The 23,485-nt window shown below is 40.1% G+C and overlaps 1 protein-coding gene across 2 annotated transcripts in view; it reads left to right on the top strand.

Annotated features, from left to right (window-relative positions):
- The window catches only part of lgr4 (leucine-rich repeat containing G protein-coupled receptor 4), a 55,385-nt gene that overhangs the window by 13,244 nt on the left and 18,656 nt on the right, over positions 1-23,485 (top strand). For both annotated transcript variants that reach the window (XM_080027533.1, XM_080027532.1), the window contains exons 2-3: positions 12,758-12,829; positions 22,688-22,759. In XM_080027533.1, coding sequence (XP_079883659.1) covers positions 12,758-12,829; positions 22,688-22,759 — 144 coding nt within the window. The remainder of the gene's footprint in view (positions 1-12,757; positions 12,830-22,687; positions 22,760-23,485) is intronic.

Below are 23,485 nucleotides of genomic sequence, written 5' to 3'. Positions count from 1 at the left end.
CGTAGACACAGATAGAGCAACGGAAAACTGTTGCGCTCATCATGATCTTTTTTATTTCTTCACTATATTGGATCTCTATATGTGTCATTTATCCAAAAATGAAATGCCAGAACTAATTGAAAATTAGGTTTTAAATCCCTCGGATTTTGATTGCACAATTAAATCGTGAAATAAAGGGATTATTCGCGTATACGACTGAGGGATGTTTTATTTTGAAATAAACACACCGGGTAAACGTGTAACTAGAGTGAATGCTGCTGGTATGACTGTCAGCAGAGTATTTCTCTATCAGTTAAAGCACAGAGACGCGAGAGAGACGCGCTGCTCTCAGAAAAAAATAGGCGAGCCTCCTGAGGTGAAGGGGAGCGTCGCTGCAGACGTGCCTCCGACGCGCCTCAGCAGTGCGTCTGAGGTTGGATGTGTGCTCGCTCTACGTTGATTTCTGTGACAAAAAGTCAGACGCAGACGCGAGGTAGACGCGCAGTAGAGGTAGGATGTGTGTGGGGTCCGTAAGCGTTACATTTTTATCCTCTGGAAGCATAGAATGTCTAACAGCTGCAGTTGTGAAAGGACATTCAGCGTACTGAGACGCCTTCACACTTGGTTGAGGAGCACAATGGGGCAAGATAGGCTTCATCATCTTGCCATCATGTCGGTTGAGCGAGGAGAACTCTCCAAATTAAGCCAGTCACAATTGATCGACAGCTTCGCAAAAATGAAGCAGAGGCGCTACCGTTTACTGTTAAAAAAATGAACAGCTCCCCTATCTTTCTGGCCATGATATACACACCTCATAGGATCATCACCATCACACCATCATAGGATGGTCTGAAATAGAAATGATAAACACAGACATGTATGTATGTAGAGGTGTTTTTTTGTTTTTCCTTTTACAGTTGCACATTTCAAGTTTTCAGTTTTCAAGTTCATGTTTGCTGACAGATATTTAATGAAGATACGCTTTATGATAATAAATAAGTGCTATAAAATATTTGCTCGCGTGCTTGCATTAATTATCTGTGCCCATGCTTTTTTTAAATAAATAATTGCCCAAATTTTTTTTAGCTCGCGAGCTTCGCGCGCTCGCATTTTTTTTTGGTGCCCTATTGTGCCCCTGTATGGTATTGGGTGAGCTGACGCCCCTGGCAAAGAACAATCAGAACCAGCTAGAACAGCCTGGGACTCAGAACACAGGACTAGACCCATCTGTCATTTTCCATCTTTTGAGTCTTTGATTAATATTTTTCTGCATTTGTTTTATTGGGATAATTCATTGAATAAAGACATATTACTTAGAGTCTATTGATGTTAAAGGTCACTCTCCTGTCCCCCACATACATATTTGCCAAACCATGCCCTTGCTGACACCCCTTCAACCATCAACCCCCACCTCCGGTGCACATTGTCTTTTGTCTTATTCAAACTAGTCTCCTTGCTACCTCAAATATAATGGATTCATTAAAAGAGGGCACAGACACTGTCTCACTTTACCCCACTGTCACAATTTCAGAAAAAATACCTCTCTCAGCAATTCAGTTATCATCATCACATGGTTTCATATGTTGGTAGTTCATCAACATACATGATAGAAGTTTTTCTACCTGAATCAATTTGCTTTGGCACATCAATCGATTAAGTTGACAGCAAGAAAATGTACTTTTAAATGCAAAAAATACATTTTTGTGAAGAAAACATGCTTACAACATCACCATGAGGTCCTCTCTTTCATGGCCAAGGGGAAATGAGAGGGGCTTGAAAACATATATCTCACATGACCAAAAATGTGTTCCATTGCCTAGATACAAGGGGTGTCTCACATTACCCAATGTCTCACATTCCCCCGTTCTCCCCTATATATTTTTTTTTAAATAATCGTCCGATTTAATCGTTATCGTAATTTTTCTCTGAAAATAATCGGCATCGGCACTCAAAAATCCATATCGGTCGGGCCCTAATGTCTGTGTGCACCTGACCGAGCTCACAGCACACAGTCTAGATTGGATTAAGACATACCGAACTAGACACTCGAACGGACCGTGTCACTTGTCTGAGTATACGTGGCCTTTCAGGAATCGGATACATGTCCAATGCATGGCGGTCTCCACAATGCTAGGTGGCGCTGTATCCCTTTCAATAAGTGGTTATAAAGCCACGTCCGGTTCCCTTCCGGCAATAACCCTACTATTTTTTACGTCTTCTCCTTCTTCCACTTCCTTGTGAAATCCTCTGCAGGGATTCTCGAGCAAGCGCAGAACGAGAACTCCGATATGCGATATCCGATCCCTGTATACATGCAGAGAGAATGCCGACTATGAACGAGTTTTCTAGGTGTTCTTATCCGACTTCGCTTGTCCGTTAATGTGCCGATTTGTGTGCGAAGTAGATTGGATAAAGGTGTTTACATGCATTTTACAAGTCCTGTTGAAGTCTTATTCGTTTATTTACCCGATTATGAGTCTGCATGTAAACGCACTAGTGATGTACTTATATTACTAAGTGAAAGAAGTTAAATGAACATTTCAAGGTGCACTCGAAATGAAAGCTGTTATACAGAGCAGTAATAGGCGCTGTGTTGGTTCAAATGAAAGTGTCAAAAACAGATAATTGAGAAAATAGCCTGTGTAACAAAATATCACGATCAATTAACTAGGGCTGGCCCGAATTATTCGAATATCCGAGTATTCGTTTGTTAAATTAGTATTCCGAGCTCAATTCAGTATTCGGGATATTCGTTTTTTTTTCAAAAACATTTTTTATTTTTTTTATTTTTTGCAAAGGTAGCTCAAACTGCAGTATATTTTGTCAGCAAACAAAATTTGGATACACAAGTTATAAAACAATTGTAAAATACAAATTATAGATTTAAAATATATTATCGAATTATTTGAACTTTGACCTAGTTGGCCTCTGCCCTTTGCACAACCGGTGATGTAGTAGGCTATGTGATGTTACAAGAGTGAGGCAAACTAAAAGCGGCACCAAGCGCAGAAGGGAGAGAGAGATGGAGGAAGAATAGATTGTGTTCCTAATAACTCTATAGGCTACCACAACATTAGCGCGATTTCGGAAAGAAATGTAATGCTTATGCTTGGCGTAATGCTAACGTTAGAACACTTGAACCATATGAGCAATCAACAGACCACCTCTGTGACCTCTGTTTCCACTTCTAACAAACTGTGACAGAAACATTAAAGTGTCATTTTATGTTTTTTGCAAACAGTTCTGCCACTGTCCATCAGCTTGCAAAGTTTATTAAACTTCAGATGAGCGGGCTCCATGGCATAGCGTGTAGAGTGCACCCTTAGCTCAGTCCTTCGCAGTGGTCGCGGGTTCAAATCTGACCAGTGCCATTTACTGCATACTATGATATTTTATATCCCTACTGCATAGCATATCCCCCCTCTCTCTCCCCATTCCTCTCTGTCTCTCCACTCTTTCAAATAAAGCATGAAAAATGCCAGAAAATAATCTTAAAAAAAACAAAACAGATAAGCAGAGTAACAGGTATTGTGCTAACTATCTGTTACATGTTGTCTTATCCGCAATATTCCATCATAGCTCTTTCTCAATGAACCTGAATGTTGTCTTCTCCTTTACAGAAAAAAATAAATTTCCAATAAATATATTCTAGAAAAGGGACAGATCGGTGGATTTTTATCCACCAGAATTCAGGAAATGAAGTGTTGAGTACAACATTTTCTGGGGGGGCGACCCCATACCCCCCACCTATGATTTGTACCCCCAAATGTTGAAACAAAACCTAGCCTATATGCCCTGTACTCAGGTTGTTTTACAATATATTCATAGGTATGTTGTTTTTACTTTTTGGATTAAAAAGAAAGGCATGTCAGTAAACTACATGTCTGGCCCTTTGTGTGATTATCATATTGTAGAGTGGCCCTTTGTGAAAATGAGTTTGACACCCTTGGTCTAATTGATATTTCCTACATTCAAACAACATCACTGCAGCACATATTCTTATAGTCCAGGTTGTGGCCCAAATAAATGATGTTCATAGCTTGACTGCTGTGCGGTAAAGGGGTGATGAATGCAATCTTAAAGGCCTACTTCACCGGTTTGAATATGAAGGTGTATTGAATTCTGAGATCCTATGTAGTATAAATGTGCAAAAAAAAATTAAAATTGGTTCATCCTAGCCTGAGAAAAGGCAGAAAGAGTGTTTTTTTTAAACCCTATATTTCTCTTTCTTGTGACATCACAGAAAGAGAAATATAGGGTTAAAAAAACGTACTTTGTAAATATTACTGTGATGTCACAGTAAAAGATATCCGGCCGAACCAAAACATCTAAAAAATAGCTTAGGGGCTAGGGTTAATAGGGTTAAACTTGTTTAAGAGTCAGCATCAATTATCCTATCTATAGTTATACACAAGACTCCTTGAATGGAATTTAAGTGCATATTCTCCTCTCAAAGTGCACCAGATTCATGCATTCAAATTTAAAGGGTACAAAAAACTTTCCCCTATATGGTTCGGGGGACCACACCACCGCTGCTGAAAAAAATTCTGTGGGAAACACTGGTATAACTCATTACGTATATTGCACACTTCTCTTACATAGATACAAGTTGTTATAAGTCTTCATAATGACATACTGGAAACGGAAGTTTACCTTATTCAGTCAATATGATTGTAATACTGACAAGTTGTTCTTTAATTCTGTGCTGTTTATATTTCCATGAAAACATGGGTGTGAAAGACAGCAGTTCTTGCTTGGAATTTGTGGTTGCTAGCATGCCAATATCTTTATTTAAACTGCTTTACAACATCATCTTCATGTAAATGATGTAAGGTGTTGTCTAGTATTATGTTGTGTCTAATGTAAAGTTTGACACACATGCCACTATGGTTTCTTTCACTTCCAAAGCAGGTCATTTCGTCTGTATACAAAATACAGGATCATTTGAATTAAATGTCAACATTACATCAGTAAAATATTCAGAAATGAAAACTGTAACTGCGTTTTTTTGTTCAGGGCTTCAAATTGGGAATTCCCTTTCAAATTAATGATGTCATACAGGGGCCCTCAGTTGCTGTCTTTATTAATACCAATTTAACTTTTTCCCATCTTAAAATAAACTACTACTACTACTACTACTACTACTACTACTACTACTACTGTCGATTGATCTTAATGAAGTACACATAACAGGAAAAATTATTGATCACATTAGTTTTCTTGACTATTTTTACAACATGGTGTAGGGTGGTGTCAGATTTATTACAGTAGTGGTGGTGTCTGGTTGATAACTAGGTAGGCTATTATACTTTTCATTATAGCCGATATGTGGGATTTAAGTTCAACTACAGGTAGGGACTTTTTCCCAGGAGTGTTAGTTTTTTTTTCACTCTGCCACACAGGCTTGTTTTGTGAAGTGTGATACTGTCAAACCTTAGCCTGGTCCAACCAGACCATCGTACTTAATTTCATTTGTACAGAAGGTCTGGAAGTGCTGTAATTGGCAAACGTTCACTCACTTGGAGGCGGGTGTCTGTCGAAGTTTAAAACTATTGGATCTGCCCAGTGCCACTCTGGATTAGCCAACCAATCGCATCACGTTTGGTCGTCATGTGTGTCATGAGCCGGTTTTTGACGGTGCGTTCCAGTTGGACAGGGAACTCGGAAATTTCCGACTTCACTACATATTGTAGTCTATGAATCTACCGGTACCTGGCAACAGTAACTAGTTAGAGCCTAACGTTTAGTTATTTGGACGAGAAAGGTTTTAGACGTCCATACTTTCGTTAGCAGATGCACTGGAACACAGACAAGTCGGAACTTGGCACTACCAAGTCGGAAATCTCCTTCTTCCGAGTATAAAGGAACGCAGCATTCAACTGAAACTGGAGCCCGACTTCGACGTCATCGTTCTCAGCCACTCGCTCTGTTCATTGATTTGACGACTGTAGATTCACCGGATAAAGCTGGGAAATGCACTGTACACCCAGACTGGTGTACTACTGAAGGGAAAATGAAATTTGGCCGGAAGTAGGCGGGCGGGCGGAGCCAGGCTAGTCAAACCTAAGACCCAATTAATTATTTAGTTATCTCACTGCAGTTTTTTGGCATCTTGGCTACGACCTCAATGACACTCCTTTCTTGGTTGTTTGGTTTGATGACGCAACTCAACTCTAATAACAGTCTGGGTAGTTTGTTTTTTCCTAATCGTGAAGCCTGTTGTGCTCTTGGGAATTTTCCAAAAAGCACTTTGTCAAATGGTGAACGTGGCTTCACAACAGTAGTTATTGGATGTACATATTTACTAACATCTATCCAAGCACTTTCTGAGGTGTACTTTACAGGTACAAGTAAGGACTCACACAATGTGCATGCAGTAAAACCTCCTAACAACAGATTATATATATTCCCTTTAAATTGATAGCCTGATTAAAACTAAATTTTAGTATATATTGTCATTACACACTGTTTAAATATCAAGTGTCATAGTTATGAATTACAATAATTATAATCATATATTATGCCATTGTAAACAATGACTATGACTTTACACTGCAATACACCATAATCCACACGAGTCAGTAATTTGACTTTAATCGCAAGGTAGACTATTGTTATCAGTTATGTAATTTGGAGCTGCAATGATTACTTGATTGAAAGAAAGGTATTAAAAGAACAGATTTATTTTTAAGTCATTTTTCAAACCAAACCTTCTCTACTATAGAGTTGCTGAAACCTTAGCCGAAACATTTATCGCAAAGAGAAAACTATTTCAAATGTGATACTTTTAATATTGATAATAGTACAGTGTTAATTTCGTAGACTAAGACTATGACGAAAAATATTCGTCAACAAACGTTTTTCACGCACGAAAACTAAATAAAAACTAAATAAAAAGGCAGATATGATGACGAAGACTGAGACGAATATAACTGACACTATAGTCTACGAATAGGAACGAGACAAAACTGTTAAGGCGGGACGAATGGAGAACAGATCCAATCAGAATTGTGGGACAAGTTGGGAAGAAATCCAATCAGTGCGAAGCAGCGAATGCAACCCTGTGTCGGTGAAAATTGATGGAAGACCTCACAGTGTGAGCGGGTGGAGAGAGCCGACGTGCAGAAAAACTCTGCGGTTTGATGGACAAAATGATAGTCGGGGATATCCTGCCCGTTAACGTTGTCTAGGGGAACGGCTAAGTTCCGCGATCTGTTTGTAGTAGGCTGTGTCTCGAGCTTGAATACACAGAGCCATTTCCTCAAACTGACTGCGCAACTACAGTATCTCACAAAAGTGAGTACACCCCTCACATTTCTTCAAATATTTCATTATATCTTTCCATGCGACAACACTGAATAAATTACACTTTGATACAATGTCAAGTAGTCAGTGTACAGCTTGTATAACAGTGTAAATTTACTGTCCCCTCAAAATAACTCGACACACAGCCATTAATGTCTAAACTGTTGGCAACAAAAGTGAGTACACCCCTAAGAAAAAATGTCCAAATTGGGCCCAAAGTGTCAATATTTAGTTTAGCCATCATTATTTTCTAGCACTACCTTAACCCTCATGGGCATGTAGTTCACTAGAGCTTCACAGGTTGCAACTGGAACCCTCTTCTACCCATTCATGACGACATCAAGGAGCTGGTGGATATTAGAGTCCTTGCGCTCCTCCATCTCCCGTTTGAGGATGCCCCAAAGATGCTCAATAGGGTTTAAGACTGGAGACATGCTTGGCCAGTCCATAACCTTTACCCTCAGCTTCTTTAGCAAGCCAGTGGTCGTTCGGAGGGGTGTTTGGGGTCGTTATCATGTTGCAGTACTGCCCTGCGGCCCAGTTTATGAAGGGAGGGGATCATGCTCTGCTTCAGTATGTCACAGTACATGTTAGAATTCAATGAACTGTAGATCCCCAGTGCTGGCAGCACTCATGCAGCCCCAGACCATGACACTCCAACCACCATGCTTGACTCTAGGCAAGACACACTTGTCTTTGTACTCCTCACCTGTTTGCCGCTCCACACTCTTAACACCATCTGAACCAAATAAATGTATTTTGGTCTCATCAGACCACAGGACATGGTTACAGTAATCCATGTCCGTAGTCTGTTTGTCTTCAGCAAACTTTTTGTGGGGTTTCTTGTGCATCATCTTTAGAATAGGCTTCCTTCTGGGACGACAGCCATGCAGACCAGTATGATGCAGAGTGCGGCGTATGGTCTGAGCACTGACATGTTGACCCCCCACCCCTTCAAGCCCTTCAGCAATGCTGGCAGCACTCATACGTCTATTTTCCAAAGCCAACCTCTGTGTACGACGCTGACCACGTGCACTCAACCTTCGTAAACTGGGCCGCAGGGTGGTATTGCAACATGATAACGACCCCAAACACACCTCCAAGACGACCAGTGGCTTGCTAAAAAAGCTGAGGGTAAAGGTTATGGCCTGGCCAAGCATGTCTCCAGACCTAAACCCTATTGAGCATCTTTGGGGCATCCTCAAACAGAAGGTGGAGGAGCGCAAGGTCTTTAATATCCACCAGCTCTGTGATGCTGTCATAAATGGGTGGAAGAGGGTTCCAGTTGCAACCTGTGAAGCTCTAGTGAATTACATGCCCAATAGGGTTAAGGCAGTGCTGGAAAATAATGGTGGCCACACAAAATATTTACACTTTGGGCCCAATTTGTAATTTTTTTCTAAGGGGTGTACTCACTTTTGTTGCCAGCAGTTTAGACATTAATGGCTGTGTGTCGAGTTATTTTGAGGGGACAGTAAATTTACACTGTTATACAAGCTGTACACTGACTACTTTACATTGTATCAAAGTGTCATTTATTCAGTGTTGTCCCATGGAAAGATATAAAGAAAAATGTGAAGAAATGTGAGGGGTGTACTCACTTTTGTGAGATACTGTATATAGGAAATTAACTGTGAAACTCCCGCCTCCCTCCGTTAGTTTCTGTTTTCACCCGAGTAAGTTACAATCAACTCCGACGCATATAGCGTTCAATTAAAACCTCTCATTTTTATTTTCAAAAAGGCTTTGATGCAAAAGAAGTCCGAACACACACAGCGGCAGCAGTGCTGCTTAAAGGAAAGCGCAGTTGCTCAATTTTATCAGCACGTAACTGCATGCTGCTGCTGCTGCCTAGGGGCGGCCTTAACGATCTCGGGGCCCGTTTCAAGACCTAGTGTGGGTCCCCCCACTTATTTTTTTTATAAATAATGCTTGTGCTTGCTCCCCGCAAAAAGCAAAAAGATTGTGGAATCCAGTTGGTTCATAGACGGATCATGAGATAATGGGCCCCTGGGCAAAGGCTCTTAAAGCCCCCCTCCCCCTATCCAGTCAGGTACACTGATTTTATGTGAGATTATTACGAATTAAATAGAATACATGTTTTGTATTACAACTATTAAATCTGTGTCTGTATTGCATATTGAAACCTTAATACCATTCAATGAAGAAAAACACTTAGTCGACGAAGTCCGCTGTAGATTTAGTCAACTAAAATCTGCTTATATTTAGTAGACTAAGACTAAAAAGATTTTAAATGACTTTACCAAGACTAAGACTAAATGGTGTGATATTCAAAAGACTAAGACTAAGACTAAATCAGAATTTGCTGCCAAAATTAACACTGTAATAGTAGGGGAGAACGGGGTAAGTAGGCACACTTTTTACTCTAGTGAGAATTGCTCATCACCTAAACATCTTTCAATAGTCATTCCTACATTAAATTGAAGCTTAAGGTGTTGGCTTGAAATGTGTACCCCTCACTGTTTCTATCTTATTGTAATAAAGAAGAAATTAATCATCAAAGACACCCTTACACATTGTGACAACCAACCCCATCAAGGGGTCGGTTGTCAAACACTATGGAGTTGTTTGTCACAATGTTATCTTAATGGGAATAATCTTAAAAAGAAGGCAAGAAAGTAGAACTAAATTTGAAAGTTTAATTGCATTGTCAAGTTGACAAATAGGCCTACATAACTTACTGTAGCCTTGGCAGCTGGTCTAGCTTGGGATGCACTGGGTTGTTTTGATTTTGTTGTCCTTTTTTCTTTTGCTGCATTTTCCTGCTCTATTCTTTCCTTCTCTGGGGTGTCAGTGAGGATACAGCTTGACAATTTATTTTGTTATTGGGTTCCTTTTCTGGCTGCAGCCTTGAAATAACATGTGACAACCAACCCCCCAAAAAATGTGACGACCAACCCCAACTTGAATTTCTTGCTAGCATCAAGGCCAACAACCATCTGACAACTAATTAGCTTGCTAACCACAATCTAAACTATAGTTTACCCTTCACACTTTGTATGGGTAACAAGTGTTTTGTTATAAACCCATTGTGTAAAAGCCTAGAAGAAAAATACTGAGGAGCTAAATATTTTCAATTTGACATGAAAAACACAAACAGTCGTCTCACCTCAAATTCAGCAGTCTAACTCCAAGGAAGACTATGTAGGTGACCTCTGATCCCAATTCTGGATATTTACATAGCAAAATGTAACAGACAGCGCCTTCTGGTTCCGAGATATAACGATTGTGACAACCAACCCGTGTGACAAATTATCCCGTTCTCCCCTGGTCTAAAATATAACCTTTTTTGCATTTAAAGTAAACATTTCAATGAATTACACTATACACTAAAAAGTATGTTATGTAGAATTTCTTTGACTAAAACATTCACAATGTGTTATCAAAAGGGTTATATTCATTTTCCTTTTCTCAAAGCATGCCTGCTACTTTTCTCAGACTCTCCGCTTCCTCTCTGCTGAAGTGAAGCCAAGTGGCTCATGGGATATAAATTCTGTGATACCTGTTTGTGGAAGCGTTTATGCGTGTCACCATTTATCACAGCTGCATTTTTAGTGTCCCCTTCCAATCTATCTTAGCTGGGACGGGCCAGGACCTTGATGAGTAAAGCAGCCAGGCACAGGGAGGGAGGAAGTGTGATAGAGTCATGCATGCCTCCCGTACTCCCCAGCCCTGCATGTGGTTCAGACCAGTCAACAGTCTGTGAAAAATGTAGGTTTGAAATGTGGTTAGAGATGTCTCTATCTGACCAACTAGCGGCAGCAGATCCGCAGCAGCAGTGGTTGGAGTAGGACATACTGATAAGGAGGTGTATAGGTGGATGTTGATAGAAGTGTTGTTGTAAGCTGCACAGTCTATATGGTAATTTGATAACCAGGTAAGTGGACATAGGTCGCAGGGATGATTAGGGTTCTGTCAGGGCCCACCTTTTAAGGCTTCTGTGCTTCTGTGTGTTTGTGTGTGTAGTGCGGGACTGCAGAGGAAGGGCAATATGATCCTTGTAGGATTCGGGGGGCCCACACACAAGGTCCTAGAGAGATCTGGCAGTGAAATTCAAGATGGCCAGTTGGAGAGAGAAAGGGGAAGGAGGGCGGGTGAGCAGGGAGCTGCTTCATTTGTGAATCCCGGATGTTTTTTCAGTCTTGATATGTGCCGTCTCTTTACATTTGGGGTTTTTCTTTGAAGCAGGTTTTTGGATTCGTTATCAAGATAAGGCTTTCAGAGCTTTGAGTTTGCTCCCCTCACTAGACTTAAGAGAAGTTAGTTTTTATCGCCAGTTGTAAACACCGCCCTGCTTTCCCTAAAGTTATCAGTGTGCATGCTTTTTTTAAATTGTATTCCCATTAGGAAGATGTAAACGCATAGTCATATTAGCTTAGGTGGGGAAGCAAATCAAGTCCTGTGTGCATATTTTTCGTGCTGCTACATGCCTAACTTTTCTTGGAGTTGGTTTGAAAAATGGAGATCCCTGGGGCTAAAGAGAAGGGCCTTTCAAGGTTTTTTTTGTTGTTGAGGTTACACTCATGCAGGTACAGTCAAAAGACATACAACTTCCATAATGGACTGATGACGCAACTACCCTATCGCTTCTGTATGTAGTGCACAATAGGAAGATAAAAAAAGGTCTAATACACAGATGATTTCATTTTGAGACATTTGAGAATTGAATCTCATACTAAATCGGAAAATCTATTATAAATGATTATGACAACTTTTCCAAATCAAGGTAAAATGGCTTCACAGTAAAAGGGAGGCAATAAAAACATTTAAATAAATATTCTAGGGCTGCAACTAACGATTATTTTGATAATCGATTAATCTGTCGATTATTTTCTCGATTAATCGATTAGTGTTTTGGTCCATAAAATGTCAGAAAATGGGGAAAAATTTTGATAAATTTTCCAAAGCCCATGTTGACGTCCTCAAATGTATTATGTCCAAAACACACACATATTTCAGTTTACTGTCATAATAGGATTAAAGAAACCATAACATATTCACATTTGAGAAGCTGAAATCAGAGAATTTTTAATTTTTTTATTAAAAAATTACTTGAAACGATTAATCGATTATCAAAATAGTTGGCGATTATTTTAATAATCGATTAATAATCGATTCGTCGATTAATCGTTGCAGCTCTAAAATATTCAAATCAAGGTAAAATAGCTAAATAGTTAAAGCAGTAAAAAAAATCAGGGCAAGGAAGCTTAAAAATAAGTACACAAAAGTAATCTTTTGTTGGATTAAGCTTGACAAAAATACAAGTTTGCATTGTTAAAATGTTGTTTTTTTCAAAAGTATAAAACCGATGTCATTGTATCGGTCTTAAAAAAATTATACTATCTCCCACTCCTCCTCTCAAGATCCTAAACGAAAGTTTAACAAACTGAAAGAAAACTAAATGAACTGCGGGATTTAACTGTCTTTTTTAACAGATTTTTTGTTTCCACAGTGACCTGAGCATGAACAACATCACTGAGCTTCCAGCATACATATTCAAGAACCTTCCCTATCTGGAGGAACTGTAAGTACATGCCCCTCTTTTTGCTCTTGCTAACGATGTATTTACTCTGTACAATGTGGACATGAGGGCCGGCCTTCGTGATATGCACCTGGATATTTGAGTTTGTACTGCAATAACACACGGCATAGATGCACAACATGCCCTTTCTCTCAGCCCAAGAAGATAAGCGCAGCGTTACGTGAGGTCATGAATCACTCACCATTCATGAGCTGAACAAGGGCAGTTATAAAAGGTGCAGTAACGTTCAATTAAAAAGGTGAGGTGAGACGACGTATTGAAGCTACAGTCATGTGACATCCTGTGTGGATTTTTTTGGCTTTTAAGGGATTATCAGGGTGGCAACAGCACATCTATGCTGGCGGCTTTGTTGAGTGGCGTACATCTAATCTCAGTGGGTGTTTGTTATTCCTTTACTCTTTAAATACTCTGCTGTCTGGCTTGGTGCCGCTGGGAGTCCTAGATAAAATCTGTCTACCTGATATCAGGTAACATGCAACCCTGAGAAAACAAATGACCACCGGGTGAACGTACTCCAGTAGGTTCCAGCTCCACTTGGCCTTTTGGCGGGCATGTTTTTCAACTCTCTTGCATCTTTCAGCCGACCAAGTCATCACCCCTCTTCTTTTCCACACGCCACTCTCATTCTGCTTTTGTCGAAAGGCAATTTACTTTTCATCGCATTCTGGGGAGGAATGCAAGGCAGGAAGGAAGAGGGCAAAACAATGGTTTCCATGGCAACAAGGCTAAAAAACCCACCCAGTCTCGCTCTTACTTCTGTCGTGTCTTATATCACCGTAATGGATGGACTGTTTTTGGTGTGTCTGTCTTTGAAGAAAGGTACTTTAATTTACACATCCGTGGTTCATATGTGTGTTTGTTTAACCTCTTTTTTTCTAGGAACAAATCTGCAAGCTTGTCTCAGTAAACTTTAGTGCAGGACTTTTTTGCTCCAAGGCTGCAGCAGGGGAAGCAGAGCACGGGCCCATAGGGCAAAGGCAGGGAGAGAAAGAGTTGACAGAGTGAGAGATCAGGGAGGGGAAAGAGAGCAGACCATCCTCATACAAGACAAGAGCGGAGACAAGGGAGGAATACTCCCCCATTCGTAGTCACGCAATCTCCTCCGCTCTTTTTCTCTCTTGTCAAAGGCACCTAAAAGCTCAGCAGATGTGATGACAGGTATTCTCTGTTTTCTTTGCAGTTTATTTGTATTCTTGCAAGTAACCTGTGACCGATAGGCTCTCTTCATCCACAGGAAACTGTGGTAAATGACACCTGGATCGGTTTTCTGGGGGTAATATGTTTTCGATAAAATTATTTAAAATAATTGCTTAATTTAATTATTTTTAAAGTCATGTTTTTATATTGTTTTTGACATTCAATTAATTGCAACTGTATTTAATTTATATAAATAAAGATTTGTTTTCTTACCTGTAATTTTTTATTAGTAGGAATCTGGCTGAATGATGTAATAAAATCCATATCAGTATAATTTAACAATTACCCCAAAAGCAAGGTTAAAATAGCCAAATTTAAATAAGTGATGGTACTGTATGTCTAAAAATGTTATCATGATAAAAACCTTCATATCAGTCTATCAATTCTTATCACAATCAATGTCAAATCATTATTTATTTTAAGTTTAACCCATTAATACTTAAGTCTGCCTAAAAACACATTCTAAAACCTAAGGAATGCCAATTTTTACTTTTCTCAGCCTCTTAAGCAGATTCGGAGACATTAATAAAAAGCTTAAACCCCATGGCTTTAACTGTAAATCACTGCCTTTTCCCAGAAATGTATTAAGAATTATTAGAAAATCAATAAACACCATCATTAAAAAATATGAACATTTTTCAAATTTCTCTGCCTCTTTAGCACATAGAAATATGAAATAAAAACCATTCAAAATCTTAGACCCTTGACTTCAACTGCGATTCATTGCCTTTGCCCTGAAGTGCAATACAATGTATATAACATCAATAAAAAGAACAGCAACACTATGAATAGCTAACTGTAAATCTATAACTGTAAAATATTGCCTTGGTCCATTGACATAAAAAAAAATTAACATCAAAATATCAATTAACAACAAAATAGAAACTGAAGGGAAACTGCCTTCCACATGTGTATTTCAGCGAATCACGTTGCATTTCATCGGTCATGTGTACTATCAAAAAGAAAGATGTGCAAATGTCTGTTTTTTCGAAGAAAAAAAAGAGCTGCAGGATGTTAAATAATGTGCAAATGATCAGTCTGTAAAGTTGTGGTTATTTAAGGTCACAGGCACCCACACAGGAATTCCTTAAAGGGCTATAAAGTGCAGCGCTGTAGCTGCTGATTTGATCCAAGAATAACCCAGGATCCAAAAGAACATTGATTTAATCTGCAGATTTTAAAATAATTGTGCCGTTTCCTCAACGGCACATTTTTTTAAGCGTAACATAATTTTAAGTGTGGGGACTGGATGTTCCCTAATGCACCTTGCTGGTCATAATTCACTGCTACCACAAAGTGACCTTTAACTCTTTTTCCTCAAAATCAAAGAGTAGATATGTAGCTCAGATGTTAATCTTTTGTACTGATGGTTCAACATCCAGACTTTAATGACGATCCAAGCTGCGAAACTGGAAGCCACACAACATTTTCGCTGGTAAAAATTAATATGAGTTTAATTCCTGGAACCCACTTCACAGCTCTATAACAATTATGTGATTATTAAAGTTGTGTTATGAACATTTTCATTGCCGGCATGAGCATAGGAAATTAAGTAATCAGTAAACAGCTTATCACCGCTGATGCCTATACCAACGGCGGTACAACAAGGTTGTACATGTGGGAGCATGTTGTGGGGGGTGGAGTGCTTGTATGGGGTTTGGCATGGTAGTTTCCCATATAGAAATTTTAATTGTGCTTTTGCAATACAGTTTGAGGATCAACTGCTTTTTAAATGTTATTTGATCTTTTATTTTATTCTGTTAAATGTAGCAAATCGTGTTTGTAGCCATTTACTGCTGTCAGAGTGCCCATATGGGCTCTTTGTGATTTAGCTATTAACAAAGGTAGACCTGTGGGAGTGGTGTTTCACAAGCAGACTATTTAGCCTTTCCTCTGTGAGATTTAGCACATTCTTCTGTCCTTGTTGAAGCCTGGGGCGAGGTGTACTGAATTTGCTGAAAGATGTAGGGGAGAGCGGGGTAATTTGTTACAATCGTTATATCTCGGAACCAGAAGGCGCTGTCTGTTACATTTTGCTATGTAAATATCCACAACTGGAATCAGAGGTCACTTACATAGTCTTTCTTGGAGTTAGACTGCTGTATTTGAGGTGAGAGGACTGTTAGTGTTTTTCATGTCAAATTGAAAATATTTAGCTCCTCAGTATTTTTCTTCTTGGCTTTTACACAATGGGTTTATAACAAAACACTTGTTACCCTAAAAAAGTGTGAAGGGTAAGATATAGTTTATATTTTTTTATCAAGCTAATTAGTTGTCAGATGGTTGTTGGCCTTGATGCTAGCAATAAATTCCAGTTGGGGTTGGTTGTCACATTTTTTGGGGGGTTGGTTGTCACATGTTATCCAAAGGGTGCAGCCAGGAAAGGAACCCAATAACAAAATAAAATGTCAAGCTGTATCCTCACTGACACCCCAGAGAAGGAGAGAATTGAGCTGGAAAGGCAGCTAGCATGCAAAAGAGAAAAAGGGAAACAAAATCAAAACGACCCAGTGCACTCCACCCCAGCTGGGGAAGAAGAAACAGAAGAGAAAGAGACAGAAGGAGGAATCTTCATCAGATGAAGAGGATAGTTTGTGTTTGGTTTGTATGGAAATGTTCTCCAGCACCCATTCAGGGGAGGTATGGGAGAAGTCTTGTATGTGCAACGAGTGGGCACACAATCTCTGCTTAGTTAGAGTGAGCAGACCCTACATTTGCTGTAACTCAGATAGTGAATGAGTGTATCCTAGTTGAGTAGTTTATTATTGTTGGACCTATTTGTTTTGTTCTTTATGTTGTTACATACAGTAGGTTGGTCTTAATATGGATTTCCTTTTTGTTAATTCCTTGCTCATTTTGTGTTAAGATGCATAAAGTTATGTAGGCCTATTTTTCAACTTGACAATGAAATTAAACTTTCAAATGTAGTTCTGCTTTCTTGCCTTCTTTTTAAGATTTTTCCCATAAAGATAACATTGTGACAAACAACCCCATAGTGTGTGACAACCGACCTCTTGATGGGGTTGGTTGTCACAATGTGTCAGAGTGTCTTTGATGGTAAATGTCTTCTTTATTACAATAAGTTTCAAGCCAACACATTTCAAGCCAACACCTTAAGCTTCAATTTAATGTAGGAATGACTATTGAAAGATGTTTAGGTGATGAGCAATTCTCACTAGAGTAAAAAGTGTGCCTACTTACCCCGGTCTCCCCTATAAGAGAAAAAGCTCTTGCTGTGTGTGAAACCTTAAGTATATCCGAATGATTTGTCAAACCATGTTTGCATTGGGTTGTTAACAGCTTGTGACAGTGACTGAATGTTCTGTGTTGTGCAAGGTTCTCAAAGAGTCAACTGATATTGAATTAGCCTCACTGGCAGCTATCAGTTGGAAATCACCTATCACCATTCTTGTAATTCTTAATTTGTAGGAATCCCTATCTGCATGACAGCTTGTACAGTGTTGCCTGAATATAACTGCAGATTATGTCCAAGAATTAAAATCTGATTTCAAAAAGGTGTCAGGGCAAACTCTTGATAGATTGTGGCTCAGTAAAGACAAATGTTATGCATTGGGCTTATCAAACTAAATAGGCAGCCTTTTTATAAAGCTAGTGAGCATTAACATCCTTATCTGAAAACTTTGTTGGAGCCATGGCTTGTTGGAGCCATGGCTTGGAGCCATGTTGGTGAAGGGTTTTTAAATGTGTATTCACACATGCCGTGTTTAGTTCGGTTGAAACCATAGATAGTAAAATAGATGTCGTGTCATGGCTGATCTCAGTTCACCGAGGAGCATCCCTTTTTCTTGGCTTGTGCGCGCCGCCATCTTGTCAGAGTTTGACTCTGCCTCACTTCCTCGTACCAAAAAAGAACATGTAGTGACGTTGGGGGGAGGGAGATACTCCCATCTAGATGAAGTACCGTGACGTACACCGAATCAGCAACATTAGCACGACCGCCAGGAGCTAGGCTAACAGCACTCACTCTACTAGTTAGCCTACCGGTAGACGAGCTCAGTCACGTAATTCCCTGCCTCCAGTTTGGTCCAACAACCCCAACAGAGCTGAACATATTCTCAATATCACCTCCGAGCACCTGAGACAGGGCATTAAAAAGCTCATAGCTGAAACAAATGTCTCCTAGTGTTGACTAAGGGCTGAACAAGCTGATCTCAATGTATTTGTAATAATATTAATTTTATTTTGGTCTAGAGACTGAAAATGTTATTAACAGTAACACATGACAAGGGAGGACACATTCAATTTATAAACAGATGAGAACACTAATTTAATAGCCTATAATTTTTAATATAAATACATATATTATATAAAATATTTAGAGCAGGTTTTTATGTTAAGGTGCAACATTTGAATTAAATGATTAAATACACTTTGCGGCTCCAGTAATGTTTTGGGTGAAAGAGGGGACCACAGTAGCTCATGATAGTACCATTGTTACACCCCTTGCCCAGTTGTTGTAACTGCTCAAATACAAAAAAAATATAATTTTTTTTTGTATAGTCCAATATCACAAATAACCATTTGCTACAGTGGGCTTTACAGCCCATCGGTGGTCTAAAGAGTAGCTAAAAACCATATATGAGTAAGGGTAGAGATTCCATATCACACAAAGCAAAGACTTGCTCAAGAAGTTCTGCTCCGCTTCTATACAGCCATCGTTGAAAGCATCCTCACCTCATCCATCAGTCTGATTTGGCAGCCTTGACTAAATCTCCCGGAAGAAATTACAGCGAATCAACAGAGCATCCAAAATTATTGGCACCCCCCTACCATCCCTTGAATTACTATCCCGCAAACTGACACTACACAGAGCCCACACAATCATCTCTGATCCCACTCACCCTACACTCATGCCTTGCAGCTACTTATGTGAGGCGTTACAGGACAATTGCCTCCAAAACAACTCGGTTCAAAAACAGTTTTATTCCCACTGCAATTAACATTCTAAAATCTGAACGCTGAGGATTAAGCATGGCCCTTTTATGTTATGTAATGTTCCTGTCTGTATCTATGTTTAATGTTCAATGTAAAGTTGTAACCTGTACCAAGGGGCTGTACTGAAAACAAATTCCACCAGCCTGGCTGTGGTCATTAAAAGTATCATCATATCAGAGAATTGACTCTTTTACAAGTCACCAATTAAAATATCACTTGAGTAAAAGTAGAACATTATGTTATATTAAAAGTACTTGTATGAAAATTATTTTGCTGGTATAAGGAAGACTCAAAGATGACCCAGGTAAAGATTAAACAGTGGAGAAGGAAATATTCACATCCTTTACTGAAGTAAAAGTACAACAACCAAACTGTTAAATTACTCTTTTACAACTAAAAGTTTTAATTTTAACAGGAGAAGCTGTAAGTATGAAACATTTTTGGCATCTTTAGGGGGCCAAGCCCGAGCAGGAGCTGGGACCGCTGTATGCAGAGCAACGCGGTTCCAAAGCCCTGCTGGGCAGGGAACCCTATTGTTTTTGCTCCAATTATTATACTTCACTCCCTAAAACTGTGTCCACAGCCCAAACCGTAAAGGGTGCAGATATGCCAATTGCATGACTAGATCCAGGTCTGGGAAGTCTCAGCATACAAAAAAATTCATTCATGCCGGCCACTAGGTGGCGCTACACCAAGGAAAACGCGTTTGGGGCTTTAACTCAACAACACCAAACCTCCCACAGTCACAAACTTTATATCCACAGATTCACTGGAGTCAGCTGCATCTTTTGGCATAGGCCACGCCCAATTGCGTATATATAGATTTTTCGCTATTTGTTGATTAGCTGCGTTTTACGTGAAAAATCATAAATCCAAAACTATAAATCGGATCAGGTCCAAATTTTAGACATATGTTGGTGCTACCCTTAATTGCAAAAGTACGGGCAGCCCTGCGCAGGCCGCCAATCCCCGCATCGGCGGCGCCCCGCCCGTCGGCCGTGCCCGAAAGCTTCTACGAACCCTGGTTCAAACCCTGTTTTTCAGTTTATGCTAATTAGCAAAAAATATTCCCAGGCGGATTTATATGGTCCCAGAAGCTTTTTTGTAGAGCACCCTAACATACACCTGTGTGAGAAATTTCAAGTCAATCGGACTTACGGTGTGAGGGCCGTGGCCTCTCAAAGTTTCTTCAGTCGGGGCTTAATAACAGCGCCCCCTAGCGGAAATTCAAAAAACTGTATAATAGCACACTATGCGGGGTAGGGACGGACGTTCTGTGGTACAGTTTACCAAAGAACAAGACGGCTTGGCACCAAGCACGACACGAATGGAGGAATGAATGCACTGCTGTCGACTTCAAGATGACGGAGTTAGCATGCTAAGCCTGACAACTAGCCTTCCAGGCGGAGTGAGGGACAGAGGCTAGCTGTCAATCAAGAGGCCGCGCCCCTAATATTCATACATTTTAACCTCCAATAGAATAAAAGCTAGCCTGGTAGAAAAAAATTCACCCCCTCAGAGTTGTCATGGATGAACTAAACACACATTATATAAAATAGTCTAAACATACAGACTAGAATGGTTTTTTGATCCAGGCCTGAAATAGGTTTAATAATGCTGTGGAAACGGCATGTTTAACATTGGAGTCAATGGAAACTGGCTGTCATCTGCATACAGCCCCCAGTGGCCACCGGGAGGCACTGCAATGTTAGTCACTTCCGCATTGGATGCTGGTAAAAATCACTGTGGTTGGGGCTTGGTTGAAACAAACTCAGATGCACTTCCGCCTTTGGTGCGCATCTTTCAGGCAGGTGTGAATACAGCAATCGCACTCGGGGGCGGACCAACCCAGCGCTCCGAGACCCAGCTGAAGAGGTGGTCTCGATGCGCTTCCATACGCGCTCTGCTGCAGTTCGTTTGTGATTTGAATTTGTCCGGACTCGATCCGACCCAAATGCAGGAGGCACTGTGCCTTTTCTTTCTTTTCTTTTTTAATAAATTGCCGTCAGCTTCACATTATGGGAAAGTGTTGTTGTCGCCGTTGTTAGGACGATACGTTTTGGTTTGACCGGGAGCCCAGAACAATATATTACATTTAATCGAGAGGCCGCGTAAAAATGCTGAATGTGTTCAGCGATCAGATGAAGGAGAGGGGAGCGTCTCCTGCACATGTCCAACCGGTTCACGCTGCGCAAGAAGTATGTGTTTTTATTTTGCTTCCCATGTAGGCTACGGGACCGTCAATACTATCCTTGTGTCAGTTTGGAGCTGAACTGCGCCGAACTGACACCCAGCTGATACAGTGTCAGCTTGAGCCTATTCGTCTTGCGAGCCGCACGTCCAGCAGCAAAAATACAGTAAAAATTAGGTTTCACATCGTAGGCTACAATCCACATAACGTGGCATTGTCATAGGGCTACATATTATAACCATAAGAAACAACAATAATTTGATGTTTTTCTTCTTTATTTATAGGCTAGATGTAGGCATTTTTATTATTTTAACCCCATATTATATAAATTATATATTTTGCAGTTTTTACTTTGTGCTTCCTGCTTCTCTCCACCCCAGAATGTCTGTCCAATGAATGAATGACCTCAGATCACATGTGGTTTTGCTTCGTAAGGCTGGTTCACTTGCAAAAGGGGCAATATGAAAGTGGACCACACCAATCAAAAAAAATCTAAACTCTATTTGGTCTGGACCCAAGCAAGTGAGCTAGCGGACTTTCCCAGTGTGAATACACCCTTAGACAATTAATTTATGTTAAATATGTTTATTGGGATTTACACTAGCCTTGCCTTCAGTAGATTTTTTAATAATTCAGCAAACTACAGCTTTCATGATTCTCTTACTTTATCAGCTCTATAAGCCTCACCAAGGACTCACAGCTATTCATACCTGTCAGCTTATAGTTTTGATACAAATATGCGTAACAGTAAGTGGACTATTTCTCTTATTCGGTTAAATTCAGCCCCATAAACAAGATCAGTTTAGAATCTACAGTAAGGTTTGTTGGTCTTCTCACACTCAGCCTTGATTCTCAGGCTCACACCCAGCAGCTCTTATTGCAGGGAATTTGGCCTGGCCAGACTCAAGTTGCAGAGTGATAAATCTAGTTGCTAATCTCTCAGGCCAGATAGTATACTTGTGCTGTGTGTGTCCCAGTCAGCCTGTCCCATGCTTATTTACACCCCTATTTCCTATACACTTCCTGTTCCCAACAGGAAAGGGAGGTGTCCCGTCAGCCCCAACTAATTCATGCAGGGACTAAAGCAGCTGCCCAGTGATACATGTAATAAGACCGTTGCAAAGCTGTTCTGCTTGTATCAGCCTTAGAGGGGTGAATGTGTTTTCCATTCTCTCTAAAGGTAGCACTGAAATCTGATGGTTGTGCTGCTCAGAAAGCGATATAAGGAGGGTAGGGATATCCAGGAACAGTTCTAATCTCTTGCGGGAGACAGACTAAGTGACAGCAGGCCACGGCACTGACACATGTCTTTGTCACCCTAGGCCCCACGTCAGTGCTAGCACTTCTACTGAGACGCTGCTTGTGAAGAAGTTCTCAACACTATGCAATGCTTCAATAGGAAGTGAAATATACTGTTATAGTGTTATCTTTATATGAAGAAATGTCTAATTTGAAAAATTCCCCAAATATAAATGTGATTGTTTGTCTCACCACAGGAGACTTGCGGGGAATGACCTTTCATACATCCACCCCGAAGCCCTGTCTGGACTGCATCAGCTCAAAGTCCTGTAAGCATACACCCTCCCTGCCGCCGTCAACACACACACTTATGGCTGAGACAGTGTTTTCCGCACACTGATGGAGAGTGTAAATAATGCAATTTGTGGTAACATTGTGGTTCTGTCAGTTATTGCTACCCTGTACATACTCATAGAATTTTAGATGAAAAAATGCACTTTTCCCAACAGATCATTGCGCACGGGGTCTGTTTTAAAATTAATTCAGTGTAATTTCCATCAGGCAGCACACCCTAGTGTGCTTGCATAGACTCGAACATTTTGAGCAACACACACAGCGTTTCCCCATTGATTTTGCACTTGGCTATAAGTTCAAAGTCCTGTTGATCTACAGGTGAGGTCTTGGTTACAGGCCAGAAAACACAAACACATGGAGGCATTGTATATGCTTATCATATCAAGTGATTCATTCACATTGTAACATGTAACTACACAAGTGAAAACAACTTGAAGTATTTTGACTACAAGCAGCTCAAACAGACCCTGTTCGCCTCTGATTTAGATCGGTTTTATAAATATTCTGAACTACAAAAGCATAAACAATTTCACATGCTACCAAAGCGATTGTCCGATGAAATTTATTTGTTCTTCATGAGTTTGGGAACTGTTTGTGAGAGTCTTCTCGGATAGTCTGGATTTGTGTATATTTGTTTCCATTCGTGAACACACACACACACACACACACACACACACACACACACACACACACACACAGGA

The sequence above is a fragment of the Ammodytes marinus genome (genome assembly GCF_949987685.1).
Source record: "Ammodytes marinus genome assembly, chromosome: 1".
NCBI classification, from domain to species: domain Eukaryota; kingdom Metazoa; phylum Chordata; class Actinopteri; order Uranoscopiformes; family Ammodytidae; genus Ammodytes; species Ammodytes marinus.
This window is presented reverse-complemented; position numbering and strand designations above follow the sequence as displayed.